Raw genomic sequence first — 18,679 nt, forward strand, 5'->3', positions numbered from 1 at the left:
CATGGAGTCCATTATCCCGCTTATTCCACTGTTGCCACTTGCGTTGTGTTCATTTCCTGTTACAATTTAAACGTTTTAATCGCTAAAACTGTCTTGTTTGTAGAACTAATTTCTTCGGACACATATCAACTCACAGTGTGTGTGTGTGTGTTCTCTTTAGATAAGAATCTGCCCAACAGCTCCAGTGTTGAGGTGGAGGTCACCCCCCCAATGAACGGCACGGCTGGACAGGATGGAGACGCGGTAAGCTGCCAGATGGCCAACGCGCACACACACACGCAAACATATACACACGCACGCGCACACACACAGACATACGCACACACACAAACATATACACGCGCGCGCACGCACACACACACACACACACACACACACACACACACAAACATATACATGCACACACACAAACATACATGCACATGCACACACACACACATACACACACACATAAACAAACTTATGGTCAAATACATATGCCTCTATACATTCACCACATACACACAACAACACACAACATCTTCACAGATACAAACAGTACAAGAAGGACACACAAACACAAACACAAACACACACACACACAAACACACACACTCACACACGCACACTCAGATGCCCATATCATGGTAGCTGCCAGGTCTCAACCTGCCCAAGTCTGTGTAGAGAGTGATGTACCCAACCCATGCCATGCGGTTGGCACGATGACCCACGAGCGTGGCAGATGGCCCAGCGTGGAGCGTAGCGCGGGGTGTGGCACGAAGCAGTGCTCGTCTTGCTCGCCGCATGCCCGTTCCCAAAGTCATTCCAGGACATTCCAGAAAGTCAGGAGAGGTGTCAAAGCTGATGAACTTCCACAACCTGCAGCCTGTGGCAAACATGCTTTGGGGATTTGGGGATTTATATTTGTTTTATCCCTGTTCATGTACTCACTCTCTCTTTCACACACACACACACACACACACACACACACACACACACACACACACACACACAGATGCATTGACGTAGAAAACCCATAGAAAAAGAAATCAAAGCTTTGGCCATTACCTCCCCTAATGGAGACAGTGACAGGCCAGCCTCTTAAAGGATGATGGATCTTCTCTGGTGTACACACACACACACACACACACAATAACACACTCACATACAGAGAGACACACACAGAGAGAGAGAGAGAGAGAGAGACACACACACAGAGAGAAAGACAGACAGACAGACAGACACACACACACACACACACAAGATGGATCTTCTCCAGCGCCATTATTTCCAAGAGGTGGAAAATGGCCTGGAATCGTCTCCAAAGTGTGTCCATCTTTTCCATTTTCAACCCTCATTGATCACGCAGAGAAAAAGAAATCACCTGGGAAGGGCGGCCTTTACAGAGAGCAGAGAGAGAGCAAGAGAGAGAGGGAGAGAGAGTGAGAGCCAGAGATAGAGAGAGATAGAGAGAGAGAGTGTCTGCCTCTGACTGGTAATAGCACCCTTTCATTACTTTAGGAGTAGATGAATGGCTCAATATGGGAATGGGGGGGGGGGGCTCGGGAAGAGAATGAAAGAGCTGAAAAATATTGACAGGTAAAAAGAAAGAGAGAGTGAGAAGAGGAGAAAGAGGAAGAAGGAAAGAGAAAGAAAATGATTTATGATGTAGAAATAAAAAAGAAAGATTTAGGAAAACTGTTCAAAATTCAACTTTTCAAATTCAAACTGCTACAAAGTTACTCCCTTTAGCTAACAAAGTGAGGACCTGATATAATTGACATGAACATCTGTAGGTTACTTACATTCTTTTCCCCACAACTATTTTTAGTGATGTAGGAACCTTTCGCAGGTATCCCACGATGCACCTGTTAGGGTCTGTCAGGAAGTGGCACAGCTCGTCTGTGTTCACAGGTTTAGGTGTCGCCCAGGGCTCGGGCGCGTTAATTGGCCCATTTCCTCAGAGCCTCCTGCCCCACAGCCAGGCCAAGACAAACAGGGAGAAGGTCGCATTAAAAATCTCAGCAGGATCCCGCCACCGTTTCAGGCTGTTTTCCCCCTGTAAAATGGCAAGTAAAATATAGCTCATCATAACATTATCATGAAATATCCAAATATAGAAACTGTATTGTGTCTCGAGGGTTTGTTTTATTTGTCGTGTGTGTGTGTGTATGATGGTAGTGTGTGTGTGTGTGTGGGGGGGGGGGGGCGTTCTGATCTCTTACTTGTCGCTTACCTCTGTCGTTGACGCATGTAACAGCTCAAGTGAGTCAGTAGCCACTTGCCGCCACTTACTAACCGAAGTAGCTGCGTTTCCGGTTTAGCTCACATGAAATATGTATGAGTCCATGAAGCACCTCTGATGGTACCGCTCTCACTCCCACGCATGTCTGCTTGTCTTTCATATGAGAGTGAGGTGTGTGTGTGTGTGCGTGTGTTTGCGTGCGTACGTGCGTGCGTGCATGCGTGTGTGTGTGTGGGGGGGGGCGACGACGACTGATGAACCAACAGTCTTTATGACTCATGCGCCTGTTACCGCGTCAACAGAGCTCATTTGGAATTCGGAGTGAACGCTAACATTAAAACTCTGGAATGGGAGTTCAAAGCTGTCTTTGGATCTCAAGTCCCCTTCGCTTTCTGCCTCGCATGTGGCACACAGTGCATTTTGCATTTTTCTACCCATCTGCTCTCTGGTACAGTCACTCCCGCACAGACTTTCTTGACTTTCTCTGGAGGTCTCGTCTCATTCTGTTTTGTGCCTCTGACGTCTCCCCTGTTTCTTATGGGCATGCTCGTTGAAAAGGGATTCTTTGTGTTTTCTTTGGTTACAGTCTCACAGTACAGTACATGGGGAAATGCTAAACAATCTGTGCAATTGCTCACACTCTCTCTCTCTCTCACACACACACACACACACACACACACACACACACACACACACACACACACAGGCACAGATGCCCAAACACGGCTAAAAAAACACAAAAGGTGCATACCAGGTCTGACCAATTTGGGGGAAACATCTCATTGTGACTGTGACTAATATTGCAATTAGATTAGCAATACAAGTCAAGCTTCACTATATAACACATTTAAAACATGTGATGAAGCATTGCCAATTAAGACTATATTGAAATATGCTGCTATGATTTACTAATCCAAGGATAAAAATTAACATACAAATTATTTCCATTATTGATTGATTGACCATTGGAGAGTCAGAGTCACTAGCTGTACAATTGATTGCAGCCCTTGCAATTTGTTACTTGCATTAGTTCAAATTGCGATTTCAATTAATATTTCAACCTTAGTCCATACACAGGCATACTCAGACACTCACACACACACACACACACACACACACACACACACACTCACTCACACAAACACTCACACACACACTCACACACACACACACACACACTCACTCATTCACTCACTCACACACACACACACACTCACTCACACAAACACTCACACACACACTCACACACACACACACACACACACACACACTCACTCACTCACTCACTCACTCACTCACTCACACACACACACACACACTCAATAAGGAGAAGGAGAAAGGGAGAAGGAGAAAGGGAGAAGAGAGAGAGAGATAAATGAAGAGCAAGAGAAGGGGGGATGGGAATAAAGAAAGGGAAATGTCACCTCTCCCTGTGGACTGCAGAGCTTCAGTGGCCTCATGTCTGCTGGCAACCCAGGGGCTCTGTCTGCCACTGAAGCCCCAGGGGAAGCTCCCCTCTGGGGCCCGGATGGGGAGGGGAGGTCCCATACCTGCTGGAGGTCTCCACACACCTTTGTGTGTGTGTGTCTGTGTTTGTGTGCCCAATTCTGCCTGTTTGCGTGCAATTCTGTGTGTGTGTGTGTGTGTGTGTGTGTGTGTGTGAGAGAGAGAGAGTCAGACTCAATTATATGCTGACAGACAGCCAGCCAGACAAACAGGTCCGAACATTTCTGCGCTTTCCTCTTCTCTTCCTGTCTTATTCTCCTGACCCCCTGTCCCAGCGATACCCTCATCCCTTCGGAACACTGGCCTCGAGTGGATGTGTACTGCCTCCCTGGGTGTTCCCTTAAGGCCCGGTGCCTGCTCTGCATTTTGCATCAGAGGAGCCTGTTTCAACATGCTCTAAGCCCTCCTCAGGGGCTTCATCACACACCTCTAATTGGAGAGGGCCAGGGTTTGTGTGTGTGTGTCTGTGTGTGTGTGTGTGTGTGTGTGTGTGTGTGTGTGTGTGTGTGTGTGTGTGTGATGCTGATGTTATTCCACCCACCACTTTCCTCCCAGCCAGAGTCCAGTGATCACCCCAAATCAACTCTCCCCCCTGACTGTGCTCATTAGAACGGCCCAACACTCCAAGAGCGCCCCCCACCACACACACACACACACACACACACACACACACACACACACACACACACACACACACAGACTCCCCAGACTGGAATGGACTAATGGAAAGGGGATGATGGAAAGAAAGGAAATAGAAAAAGGAAGAGGGAGAGAAAAGGAAGGAAAGACGAATGGAATGCATCCTCTTCCACCGCATCATCACATCGCCCCAGCAACCCCCCCACCGCATCATCACATCGCCCCCCCCCCAGCAACCCCCCCACCGCATCATCACACCCCCCCCCCCCCCAGCAACCCCCCCACCCCAGCAACCCCCCCACCCCTGTCGTGATCTCCCATCATGCCTCAGTCAGGACGGAAGGCAGCGACAAGTCAGTGATAATGAAAATGGAAGACAGCAACGAGCCAGTGATGATGAAGAAATGGAGTGACGGCAGAGGAAAGACGAGGCTTAAGGGCTAGACGACTCTTGAGGCCAAGCAGAACCATGAATCACGCCAGGACTTAAAGCAGCAAAATGCAACAATTGTCCTTCATCTCCTGTCACTTTTCCGTACTGTGCCCCTGTAGCGTAATTGTTCAGTCTATCGGACTGCCCTACCCTTTGGAAGATGACCCTAAAGGCTAAACAGTATGTCAAAAAGTGATGAATCGGGTCACTTCATAGTCTGCTCCATTGACTTTACATAGTCCAGTGCTACTTGCTCTCAGTGGCAAAGACAGAGATGCCATGTCATTTTCCCTATCATACCATTAAAATTAGTTCGATATTGTACAGGTTAAAAAAATGTATATGTTGCTTTAAAGGGCAACTATTTCAACGTAATAAACCCGTTTAGTAATCATTTGGATGGTTAAATGACCTGTTCCGGTGAAAATGGTGACTTTTCCCGCTGCCCCTAGCGTCCCCAGGCGAAAAACCAACCTTGCAACATTGAGACTACCGTCCCGGAAAGAGAAGTGAGAAACAAGAAACTCGTTTTAAATCGTGTTTCTTACCTTGTAACATCCAGATTGTCTGCCGAACTTATGCTAACCGTTTTGCTAGCTTGTAAACAAATCCATGTATCCAAGCAGGGAAATCCGGCCGAGTTTCCCTTTAAGGCGCTGCTGGGTTGTCGCCTGTAGCCAATAGATGTACCCAACACTGAACACGTTTGAACACCATCACACACACTAGCCATGCACAATGTCATTACGCAAAGTAAAGTCATCCCTGACTTAATGTTAAATTGAACCTTGGTCTTGATTGCACTTCATTCTTTCTCTCTCTCTCTGTCTGTGTGTGTGTGTGTTCTAGGGTGAGGATGAGGAAGAGGATGATCAGCCCCTGAGCTTAGCGTGGCCCGAGACTAACCGCAAGCGTGCAGCGTACCTGTTCATCATCCCCATCGTATTTGTGCTCTGGATGACACTACCTGATGTCAGAAAACAGGTGAGTCAGGCTCTGGAGGAGGAGGTGGAAGAGGAGGAGGTGGTGGATCAGTGGTGGAAGTTGCAGGCCTGTTGATTGATCTCGTGATAGGTTGGTTGGTTGGTTGGTTGGTTGGTAGATAGATCATGTAGTTGTGGAGTAAAACTCTCCAATGCCAGACATCCCAAGTCTCCCGGAAGTTCCGGGAGTCTCCCGCATATTGATAGCGGCTCCCTGATGCCCGCAAATTAGGCAAAATCTCCCGGAATCTATAGTGAGCGATCAAGAGCGCGCATGCGAGACCGCGTGTGCATCTGAGTGTAGCACGCACACAACGGAAGAGAGAGAGAGAGGGGTGGTGCGTGTGTGCCTGAGCACATCCAAGACAGAGAGCATCCCGATTGGCCTGTTTCGCTAAATCAACCAATCAGTTTTCAGTGTAGGCGGGCTTTTATCTCTTTTCTCCCGAACTTAATTTATCAGTTCAGTGTATAGGAACAGGAGCGACATGGCAGAGTCAGTGCCTCAAAAAAAGGAAAATGTAAGACCCATTTCAAAGTGTAGGCTATTGTCTCATAAGAGTAAAGATACCTCTCTGAAATGACTTTTTGCAGGTTGGGATGTCTGCAATGCCACTGTTCAAATATTTAGAGTTTTGTAAGTGACTGTGGCTTAGTATTCTGGTTGGTGTTACAGCTGGGCACAGCATGTTTGGGACAACAGTGAACAGCTAGCTAGCATGTTTGGGGCAGCAGTGAACAGCTACCATGTTTGGGGCAGCAGTGAACAGCTAGCTAGCATGTTTGGGGCAGCAGTGAACAGCTAGCATGTTTGGGGCAGCAATGAACACAGCTCGATGGCAATACCCACAGACAGGCAGTCATGACTACCTCACTTTGTGTTCACTATGGAAACCAAATCAACAGAGGATCATTCCCTCGTCTCTAATTATTGATGCTTGATTTGATCCCCGTACAATGTTTTGATTCAAGTTTATTCTGACTCGGACTAGCCTTGGGTGACTCAAGACTCAGATCCGTCAGGTCACTCGGAGGAGTTATAGGAATTGAGTAACGTACGTGCTCCGAGGTCACTCAGCTGAATGTCCCTCGTCTCCACAGTTGAGTCATCTCATGATATGTGTCTTCCCTCTCGTTCTAGGTCTTTCTCACACTCCCTTTCTTTCCTTTCTCTTTTTTTCCTTTCTCTTTTCTGTCCTGTTTTCTACAGAGCTCTAAAAAATTCTTCCCGATCACGTTTATTGGATCAATCTGCTGGATCGCAGCCTTCTCCTATCTCATGGTGTGGTGGGCACACCAGGTGAGTTGCTACACCACAGACAAAATACATAAGCAGGAATAGAAAGGGCTGCCATCCGGTTCTGCTTGCAAGGTTTATAGACCCTTTCATCAATAAAAACAAAAACAATGCTTGAACGTTCTATTTGGGCCCCAATCTACTTCCTCTACATTAAGATAACCTATGGAATGTTAAAAAGGAAGTCTTGTGGGGCCAACTATGATGCTGATAATGGAACTCTCTTGAAAGGGTCCATATTTAGAAGACTTCTGAGCCCTATGTTCAGGTAACAGAAGTCAACATAAGATACTGTATATGAGAGTGAGGCAGTTAAAGTGAAGTGCTAAAGGGTTAGCACTTAGTACCAGGGGTGAAGTACTAAAGGATTAGTACTTAGTACCAGGGGTGAAAATAGGCCGGTAGGGTTTAGTACTGTGTACCACTAAAAGATTTAGTGGCGGTACGCTGTACTGGAAGTAGGAGAACAGCTGTTCACCAAAACCAGGGCTGTGGCAGTTGCAAACGCACCACATGTTGTACCCAGGATCCGTAATGATTTAGAACAGTAAATAATTTACCAACTGTAGTTTTTTAGAAAAAAGTTCAATTTGCAAAGAAATGGATTGTTTAACTTCTACAAAACATTGCAACTGTATGGAATACAGTTTAACTTCTACAAAACATTACAACTGTATGACATACTTGTGCATAGTACATTCACTACTGTATTACTACAACTACATGCCTCAGGTTTTCTCATGTGGTGCAACTCCACAGAGTTCGGGGAAAAGGATTAGCAAGATTTAAGTATAAGTATATATACTCTTTTGATCCCGTGAGGGAAATTTGGTCTCTGCATTTATCCCAATCCGTGAATTAGTGAAACACACACAGCACACACACTAATCCCGGCGCAGTGAGCTGCCTGCATCAACAGCGGCGCTCGGGGAGCAGTGTGGGGTTAGGTGCCTTGCTCAAGGGCACTTCAGCCGTGCCTACTGGTCGGGGTTTGAACTGGCAACCCTCCGGTTACAGGTCCAGTGTGCTAACCAGTAGGCCACGGCTGCCCCAAAGTAGGCAACGGCTGCTTTCTGATTTGTTGTTTTCTGATTGCTTCCTGCTTTTCAGATTTGTTGTTTTTTTGATTGCTTGCTGCTTTTCTGATTTGTTGTTTTCTGTCCACTTGTTTATTTATCTGAGTTTGCACGGACCTCTCTAGCCCTCTCCTCTCGTTAGCCTGCATGGTTTCAGCAGATGCTGCACGGGCACTCGGCTGGATCCCAACCACAGAGGCTAAAACCTGGATTAGCGGCTTTAATCTGACTCCATTACCTTGTAAATTTCACCCCACGCAATCACTGCATAAAAAAGACAAAATAAACAAAGCAAACATAAATATATAAACAAATAAATGCATAGTTACAGAAATAATAAATATGTAAATGCACAAACAAATAAATAAATCTGTATCACATGGAAGAGGCAGGGCAGTCATTTTTTGTTAAAATGTTCAGTTACCAACTCCAGGTTGGTGTGGCAGTTACTCAGAGAAGGCCAGTGTAGTTGAGTTCTAGAGATTCTGATAGCCTATGACCAGGACTTCATTTGTGCTAGTAGAAGCTGAGGTGTGCTCCGGTACCTCCCAGATTTGGACTGTCACCTGTTTGATTGGCTCCGCCAACTCTCTCGCCTGTAAATACATTTTCTGAGATTTTTTTTCCCTCTTATATTTTATGTTTCCTCTAATATTTAATCTGATCTCACTATTTCCCAACAAGGTTTTTCAAGGCTTGTTGGTCTATGTTTGATGTATTTTAAAAGAGTTTTCTATAGCTCGGACTTAACTTGGCGACCTACAGTATGCAGCTGTGCAGTTTTCACATCAGATTAGGCTATGCCCGTCTATTTAAAAATAAGCAACAATAAAATTCCCTTCAGTATTCCCAGAGAAACGGCACACAGGATTTAATTTTTTGTTCGTTTGTTTCCAGTTTCTCTGAACCTGGGCAGCCTGCAGAGACCCTTTTTTTAAATTGTACTCATGGAATAGCCATGTACGATCACTGTGTCTTTATTAGCATGACTGTTGAGATTAACAAGCATTAACAAAGCATAAAGAACAATATGTAAATTGTAATACAACATCAGAAAGTAACTTGAAAACATTAGGTAGGGGTGATAATAAAAAAATAAATAAAAATAAAAGATCTATAAAAAAAGAGCAATATATCGACTCACCATTAATAACACAGGTGGTCAGTACGTTTACATTTATTCATTTAGCTAACACTTCTATCCAAAGCGACTTACATATGTCAGTTAGGCCACTGTCCCTGGAGCAACTTGGGGTTAAGTGCCTTAAGGGCACAATGGGGAAAACCGGGTATTGTACCCACAATTTTTCAGACTACTGCATGCTAGCCCAGCTCCTTAACCACTACGCTACCACTGCATGCTAGCCCAGCTCCTTAACCACTACGCTACCACCACCCCTTCAGTATGATCTATGGAGGCCCTCTGGTAATGTAGGTAATGGTAATGTAGGTAATGTAGGTAATGTAGGTAATGGTATTGTAGGTAATGTAGGTAATGTAGGTAATGTAGGTAATGGTATTGTAGGTAATGTAGGTAATGTAGGTAATGTAGGTAATGGTATTGTAGGTAATGTAGGTAATGTAGGTAATGGTATTGTAGGTAATGTAGGTAATGTAGGTAATGTAGGTAACGGTAATGTAGGTAATGTAGGTAATGGTAATGTAGGTAATGGTATTGTAGGTAATGGTAATGTAGTTAATGGTAATGGTAATCATCCCCTTATAGCTCCCCTAGTATTACTGTAGTACCCAAGCTATCAAATTCTTACCACTCCTCAGCCGTTGGTTTTTCATTCCCTATTTTTGTTTCCAGGTGGGCGAGACGATTGGGATTACAGAAGAAATCATGGGGTTGACCATCCTTGCTGCCGGGACCTCCATCCCCGATCTCATCACCAGCGTCATCGTGGCGCGAAAGGGACTGGGGGACATGGCTGTGTCCAGCTCCGTGGGGTCAAACATCTTCGACATTACCGTGGGGTACGCCGACATCATTATCCTCCTCGTCATCATCATTGACATCATCATAATAATCTTTTGACGCACCAAAATCACCTCCATCATCAAGACCCACCATGGTCACATGTCATCATTCATCATATTTGGGCATGATTTATCACATTTAGGGATGGAATTTGTGTATGTATTTGTATTTGCATGTATTTGTACCGAACTGTCACAGTACGGATGTCACAGTTTGATCCAGGCAGGTGAATATGTGGAGCATAGGTATTATGAAAATGTATAAAACTCAGGCATGAAGATTGATGAACATAATGCTGAACCACATTTCAAATGTGCAAGTTCTTTATGGACACCTAGGACCGTAAGCCTTAGCTCAAGCTGATTCTCCCACCACAGTAAATGCACAAAATGACTCCTTAACAGGAAAAATGCTTATCATCATCAAGATCTTCACCATCTTCATGATAATTAGTTTATGACTCATCATCACCCAACACGATAGTTGGATAGATAGAGTTGGATAGATAGAGTGGATAGAGTTAGATAATTTTCTTTCATGAAATAAAACCGGGCACTCTGGTGTATTATGATCATTTGGGCCTAGATTTGGGCTTAGAGCGCCATGCCTTCTCTGAGCTTGCTCAGAGTGACATCACTGGTTTGTGTGCGTGAGAGACAGGATAGCGGACTTTGATAAGGCCCTGATAGCCTGGTCCAGATATTGGGGACAACATTGAGCCATCAATCACACAATATGATAGCAGGAATTTGCATCAATCACACAATATTGTAGCAGGAATTCGCATCAATCACACAATATGATAGCAGTAATTCGCATCAATCACACAATATGATAGCAAGAATTCGCACACCTCCGTTGCACAACTCAAAAACACTGATGTAGCTTCCAAGTAAAGAAATTATTAAATTGTTTACCATTAACTTACATTATTATTGCTCTCTGTCACTGTTTCGTTCTTCTCTCTCTCTCTGTCTCTTGCTCTGTCTCTTCCACTCCCCCTGCCAACTCCCACCTCTCTCTTTCTCTCTGTCTTTTGCACTCTCTCTCTCTCTGGCTCTGCTTTGCCTCCGTCGTCTCCCAGGTTACCGTTCCCGTGGTTGATGTACTCGTTCATCCACGACATGGCTCCGGTGAAGGTGAGCAGCAACGGGCTCTTCTGTGCCATCGTGCTGCTCTTCATCATGCTCCTCTTCGTCATCATCTCCATCGCCGCCTGCAAGTGGAAGATGAGCAAGCTGCTCGGCTTCATCATGTTCCTGCTCTACATCGTCTTCCTGGTGGTCAGCGTTATGCTCGAGGACAAGATCATCTCCTGCCCGGTGACCGTCTGAGTGGGGGAGTCGCACACACACACACAGACACTTATACATACACAGACACACACACACACACACACACACACCTCACCTCCACTCGGATTGTAAGACAACACACACACACACACACACACCTCTTCCAATCATATTGTAAGGCAACAAACACCCATACATAAAAGCACACACACACACACACACACACACACACACACACACACACACACACACACACACACACACACACACACAAACATGCATGCACACCACGCCTCCATTCATAATGTAAGACAATAGACATGTACACACACATCGACCCCTGAAGTGAAGGCCTCACCTCCCCATCTCCTGACTCCTAACAGAGCTCCCTTCTTGAGCAAGAGAAAAGCCCTTTTGGAGGGGAAGTGCACTTGGAAGGGGAAGGGTGTTTGTTTGTTTGTTTTGTATTTTTTTTGACTGGAAGGGGATTTAAAAATGTTTGGTTTCCACAACATTATTTATTTATTTGTGTGTGTGTTTATTTATTTATTTATTTATTTATTTATTGACTTAAATGTTTTTATATATATATTTTATAATTTCTGAAAGATGGTACAGGGCAGGGCATGATTGGCCTGACCTCAGAACAAAGGTCACAGATGCTTTAGGGGAGATTGGGGATTGCAAAAACAGATGGGGAAGAAGGAGGTGTTTTGTGAGAATGTTCTGTGTGTGTGTGTGTGTGTGTGTGTGCATCTGTCTGTGTGTCAGTGTGTGTGTGTGTGCATCTGTCTGTGTGTCAGTGTGTGTGTGTGTGTGTGTGTGCGTCTGTCTATGTGTCAGTGTGTGTGTGTGCGTCTGTCTATGTGTCAGTATGAGTGTGTGTGTGTGTGTGTGTGTGTGTGTGTGTGTGTGTGTGTGTGTGTGTGTGTGTGTGTGAATGGAGATGATATGAAGAAAAACATACAGAGAGAAGCAGTTGTTTATTTATTTGTTAGCCCCCCTTCATCCGTACACGAGATGCCATGACTAAGTCCTGATATGAGCAAAAGATTTCTGGAAAATTCCCTCTTTCTCCTCACGGCAATGATCTCACTTGTGCAGACCTGGCAGTGTGGCCAACCCCCTCAGGCCAGGCTGTGGTCAAGTAGAGCCAGCAAGCCGCCATCTTGACCCTCGGAGGAATCTCCTGGCCACAAGCATCCTATGTCCTCCATTCTGCTCCTGCTCCAACTGGATTCTTTTTTCTTCTTTTTTTTTTGTCTGAATACAGAACAATTTTTTTGACCAGCCCTTTGACCAGCAGTGGCCAACTGGGTTCTTGTTTGTTGTTGTTGTTGTTGTTATCGTTGCCCCGCTGCAGTAAGAGAGATTTAATAGTCCTGTCCTCCGGAATTGTGGACCTGGCAATAGTGGTGTGTGTTGACTCACAAGGCCCATGACTTGGTGTCACACCGTTCGCAAGGTACTCTGTGCACGACGATGGAAACGAAGGCCTCGGTCCTCGTCTGCTGCGCAGCCGCGCCACGAGTACATCCCTTTAACCGAAGGACGTGAGGATCCCTGAAAGGGTGAAACGGACCAGCCTTTGGCAAAAATCATCGCTGTGTTTGTGTGAAACCTGTCCCGCAACCAACCCTCCATGTTACCCATCCTTGACATTTCATTGCCATCGCAATGTCAGTGTCAGTGACATTTTTCTGTCTATAACCCCAGCCTGCGTACCTTTTTTATTTTTATTTTTTATTGTACGTTACTCTCATAGGTGATAGCCTAATTGTAGACGTTTCAGTGTAATTGCTGTAGTTGGTAGATGATGATACAATCAACTGCACACTAACTGCCATAACATATTCCTATGCTTAATAACTGCACACCTTGTGGTGAGGATCGATGCATCAATCTCAGACTAACTCCACGTGATTGAGAAAAAAAAGAATAAAAGAATCTTCGTGTAGTCTCGGGGAGAGAAAAAAAGATATAATTACTAACCCGCGATATTATTCAGTGTTGATGATCAAAAAAAAAGGTCAAGCATGTGTAGACACTAATAGGGTAGACACAACAATAGATAGGTCCGTGTCCAAAATAAAGTAATGCGCTTGTAGTTCAATTTGTCTCTGACATCTCAAAGTAGTCGCTAACACTGTTTTGAGCACTCAATGTATTCACATGGGGTCAGGGTATGGAGTTACACTAGAAGGTAAAACAAGCAAGCAGACATCCAATTGAAAATGGCACACTCATAAACGGACTAAAATGAGGAAGAGAAGGAATGAAAATGAACACTCACTTCCTTATAAGGCTAAAGACCTGGGAGTTCTGTGTCCTCATCCAGGAATATGACTCTCCTCCTGTGCCCATTGGATGCAAAAAAAAGGGTGTTCACTAAATTTATTTTAAATGTCTACAGATATATGTAACCCATATTGAGCAGTTATCAAACTTGTGCTTTTTTTTTTCTAAGAAGGAAAGAAAGATGCTTCAGTTTGCATGGGAGTGATATGTATAAACCAGCACTATTAGCAGTGGGTATCTATAAAAAAATATAACAGGTGACAGTGGTGACAGTATTTTTGCAATAATTAAAAAATAAAAACAATCCTGTATCCATTAAGCCACTACATACTGAAGCACCAGAGCCAAACAAGCCTTCATCTCTTCACTCTACACAGGAGTCATCATGTTCTGCAGCTCATAGCTTACCATAAGATTCATTATTAACATTGTTTGCCCAACTGTCTGTCACACATACATACACACACATGAGCTGAGCATTGCACATTGCCTCTGGAGAAACTGGCTGCACAATATAATGTCCCCACCCTCCCTCATAAGATAGCCACTGATTCTGGAACTCCTCTGTCTGGACCTCTTTGGACCAGGTATAGCTTAGTCTGGACCTGGTCTAGCTCATTCTGGATCTGATCTAGCTCAATTTGGCCCTATCTGGACCTGGTCTAACTCAATTTAGCCCTGGTCTAGCTCAATTTGGCCCTGGTCTAGCTCCGTTTGGCCCTATCTGGAACTGGTCTAGCTCAGTTTGACTCTGGTCATTGTCGGATCTGTTCCAGCGTCTGGATCTTTCTGGGCTACAGTTCTCAGTAACATTGTGCAAGCAGACTGTGATAAACTGAGAAACTATGGATGTTTTGTTTTTGCCTGGTTCTGTTTGTTTTGATGAATTGTAAATGTGCCCATATATAGGAGAGCTGAACAGGAGGGACATGCCTGCAGAACTGGTGTTTTTATATGCATTTCATAAGGGAGGTATATATATTTTTTTCTTATTTGTTTTGTAAATTATAAATAAGAAGTGTCATTAAACTGTCATAGAGAGCGCTACAGGAGGAAGCACAGATTATCACATCTGAGATTACTGCTGACAGAGTGGATCTGCTCCACATTTGGCTCCGAGATACGTTCAAAATAGCAAACAAAGGCAAATGGGTGTGAGGGTTTTAATAGTTTTTTTCTTGTCTTGCTTTGAGTTCACTGCTAACTTACACAAACTACTCTAAGGAGGTAGTTCTTTGTGAACAAACAGCGATGAAAATGAACAATTTAGAATGTTTTACACAAAAACATTCAAATTTAAAAGTTCAAAGAAACCGGTCCATGTCTGCCCGGAATGTTTGCCTCTGTTTTTAGCTGATGTGAAGGCCCCTCTGATCGGGCCTTCGTTAATGCCAGTTGGTCAGCATAGTGTGGCTATTCTGTGTTGTAAAAACAACCCCTGCACCTTCATCTGTCCTTGCCTGTTTTTCATTGATTTGTTTTTTTCTTATGTAATGGAAGGAACATTGTGTACAGTGACCAATGAAATGAACCCTAAAGCATTCTGGACATCATCTGTAGTGTATGAGGATTCTTGCATGCCCAACTGAACTTCTATGCCACTTTGATAATCATTTCATTTACTTATGGGAGGGCTTTAGAACCTTATTGCCTGTTGGAAATCTTCTGAGAAGTTTTTTTTTTTTTTTTACTGATGTATTTTTGTTGTTCATTCTCCTAGCAGTGATTTGCTTGACCATTCTTTTCTGTCTTGCTATCATGTATGAAGACAAACAAATGATTAGCAAATGATTTTCATCACAGGTATTGGCCTAACCATCAGCTACAGTCTATATCAGAATAGATCTTCTTCTTCTTCTTCTTCTTCTACCTATCCTCCTATTACTCATTTCTTTCATTGGAAGAATTGCAGTAAGAGTAACTTACTTATCAAAATTTATATACTTTGAGAATTCATGAACTCTAAAGAGCCTAATATTTATTTTATTTTCCGGACACTGAACCTTTCTTATGTAATAAGCGCTTTTCAAAAGCTGAGATTTCTCATAAGCACTTTCCCACCACCTTATGAAAAGTTACTTTTTCCTTGTGTGTATTAGCTCACAGACAACTAGGGCCTACTCTCTTTCCTTGTGTGTATTAGCTCACAGACAACTAGGGCCTACTCTCTTTCCTTGTGTGTATTAGCTCACAGACAACTAGGGCCTACTCTCTTTCCTTGTGTGTATTAGCTCACAGACAACTAGGGCCTACTCTCTTTCAATCTGTCTTTCTCTCTTCTGCTTTTTGATCTTCCGCTTTCTGTCAAACAGACAGCTCTTCACTTTAATTGGCCTTAGGCACAATGAATTAAGCATTTAATTAAAGATTTTAACACACTGTCCTTCTCGTTTTAGTCCATTCTATAGCATGTCAATAACCATTACCCCCCAGGGAATTACGTGGCATTTTTAGGTAAATATTTATGGAAATTTTTAGGAATGCAGTACCTTAGGCTACTTAAAATGTAGTGAGGCACAAACCTCTTTCCACATTTCTCTGTCTTTTTCTCCTCATTGGGCTCAGTGGCTTACTCCAGCCTTACCCTTTCTCGCTTACATTCACAACATGATTAGCTTCCCAATGAAAACATCTGGCTGCCTGTTTCTGTCCATTCGCTTCCAAAATCAGTGCATCGTCTGTGCAAGCAAAGCCTACATTCCCAATCTCAAGCTTGACAGGAATCCGTATAAACCACAGAGAGGTCCACAGGCTCTTTCATCACTAAAAATGGAGTCCCCTTCCCTGCAAGACAAGAGAGAGGCAAGGGAACAGGTCTCCTCATATTGGGCCCTAATTTAATGCAGAGCAAAGTGCAAAGTCAGTCTATGACCAAAGTACTCGTGCATGAACTAACGGCATCATAGGCCTAGGATCTTACTCATGGTATTACACTTGCAAATAGAATTTGGATAGTTATTAAGCTAGCTTCAGTTAGACTTTAGACTTTGCACAGGATTTAAATTAGGGTTCGGTGTCTCTGTAAATTGGATGAAATGGCAGGGTGAGTAGAACCCAGTAAGCAGCTGTGGACTGAGAATGGGTTCCACCCTCATCAGACATCCAGAGGAGTCTCCGATCGGGATGGCTAGAGTTTCAGAACAGGAAATGAGACGCGAGCCCTCACGCCCGACTCCGCTAACACACCTCTCTGCTCTTTCCCAATGCAACACACAATCCTGCCATGCAAATTCCACAGTGCACCAATACATTCACACACAAACCCATGTACACAGACAAACATTCTCTCTCTCTCTCTCTCTCTCATACACATACACATACATATGTATTTTCACATCTGTACTGTACAAATCATCATACACACACACACACATACATACACACTTATTTATACATACACCCAGTTTCCTTCAGTGGCTTCTGCCTCTGTTGTCCAACATGACTATATGCATCTGGCGTTCCCATGGTTTCAGTCGAGAGAGGCTTTTTCCATATGCACAGAGATTACGTCTCCGTGGTTACTCACCGCACTGGTGCGATAGGCCCACTGTGTGGCTGTGTCGGATATGCACGGTCAGAGCAGACAGTGGTATCACCAGGATCAAGGGGCCCAGACTACAGTATAGACACTCACCCTTGCACTGTTACATCTCCATGACATTGTATGTAATGTTTATTTAAGGTGTACATATATACAGACATAAATTAAAAGCATATAATCTCTATGTGTATAAAAATGTTTCTTTATGTAAAAATGGGAAAAAAGCTGAATAAACAATGAAATATGTATAAATCTAATAAAGATAATGATTATGAGATTAAATCAGATGCTCTGTTTGGTTTTTCCCTCAAAAAGACTGTTGAAAAGTGTCTTTCAACTGAAGCTCTCTATTGAGACAAAACAGATATCCGTGAAGGCTGCTCTGTTGTGTATGAAATTGTAAACCCAGGTTCATATAGACCAGTGGTTCTTAAACTGGGGGTCGACAAAAATATCAGAAGGGTCGCGAAATGGTTTGCAGACATTTTCTAGAGGTTTTAAGACCAATGTGGTATCTATGCAATAACTGGGATTTCAATAGCCCTAGATGTTGGCTTACAATTCACAGTGTTTTCATGTTCCTCCTGGTTTAAATAATTCTCTCCTAAATTTCCCAAAAACTCCTAGTATTTTAGTCTTGGTATCCATTATAATGGACGTTCATACAGGCACTATTATTTAAAAATGTAAATAACTTCACTTCTTTCAAAATTAATCATATGATTCCTGACATTTTTATTAACAAGCACATATCACCTAGCCTGACGAGCCAGACCCACATTAAAATGTAGGGTCTGGGCACTCACCGTTCGCAGTGCTCAGTCCGAGGGGCAGGATAATCGGTTGTCTTTCAAATTCCCTCTGCACGCAATAGGACAGCGCGATGAGTACCATGCGTTTCCCACCAGCGGAGCTACTTTTGCCAACTTAATAAAAACTGTCACACTGTTCGCCAACAGCAACATTATCTTATTTGTTTTCAAGTAGCAGGGAATTCAAGCCAAACCGTTGCAACTCTGCCATCAATCATTATGTTATGCCCGCCTAACGACTCTATACACGATTTGATTGGCCTGATAGAAGTTTAATTTTTCGAGCTAACAAGCCAACAGAGAGTTGCTAGACTAGCCCTGGCAGCAAATGTAATTTGCTGCCGCTAGGGTGCGTCTAGATTTCTAGGCTACATATCACCATCATAATAAAAGAATAAATAGACAATATTTGACTTATCTCTCCTCCTTCCATAAAATGTGCTTGCTTTGATGTCAGCCATTTTAGAGAAAAAGAAAGAGGAGGTTCCCAGCAACCCAGCCAATCACATGACATATACTGTAATTTGAAAGCCCAGGAAGTCCACATAGAATTGCATAGAAAAGGGGTAAAGGGGTATGCATCTGCAACCT

General features: G+C 43.7%; 1 protein-coding gene and 1 long non-coding RNA gene across 6 annotated transcripts in view; one reads left to right on the forward strand and one right to left on the reverse strand.

Annotated features, from left to right (window-relative positions):
• The window catches only part of LOC121690250 (sodium/potassium/calcium exchanger 2-like), a 76,882-nt gene extending 63,332 nt beyond the window's left edge, over positions 1–13,550 (forward strand). For all 5 annotated transcript variants that reach the window (XM_042070710.1, XM_042070712.1, XM_042070713.1 and 2 more), the window contains 5 exons: positions 161–243; positions 5,652–5,786; positions 6,996–7,085; positions 9,972–10,138; positions 11,227–13,550. In XM_042070710.1, the coding sequence (XP_041926644.1) occupies positions 161–243; positions 5,652–5,786; positions 6,996–7,085; positions 9,972–10,138; positions 11,227–11,476 (725 nt within the window). In that variant the 3' untranslated portion in view covers positions 11,477–13,550. The remainder of the gene's footprint in view (positions 1–160; positions 244–5,651; positions 5,787–6,995; positions 7,086–9,971; positions 10,139–11,226) is intronic.
• The window catches only part of LOC121690294, a 26,586-nt gene extending 9,495 nt beyond the window's left edge, over positions 1–17,091 (reverse strand). Inside the window, exon 1 of the long non-coding RNA XR_006025028.1 lies at positions 17,045–17,091. This is a non-coding gene — a long non-coding RNA (uncharacterized LOC121690294). The remainder of the gene's footprint in view (positions 1–17,044) is intronic.
• Positions 17,092–18,679: the final 1,588 nt, after the last annotated feature.

The sequence above is a fragment of the Alosa sapidissima genome, chromosome 18, assembly GCF_018492685.1.
Source record: "Alosa sapidissima isolate fAloSap1 chromosome 18, fAloSap1.pri, whole genome shotgun sequence".
Lineage (NCBI taxonomy): Eukaryota > Metazoa > Chordata > Actinopteri > Clupeiformes > Clupeidae > Alosa > Alosa sapidissima.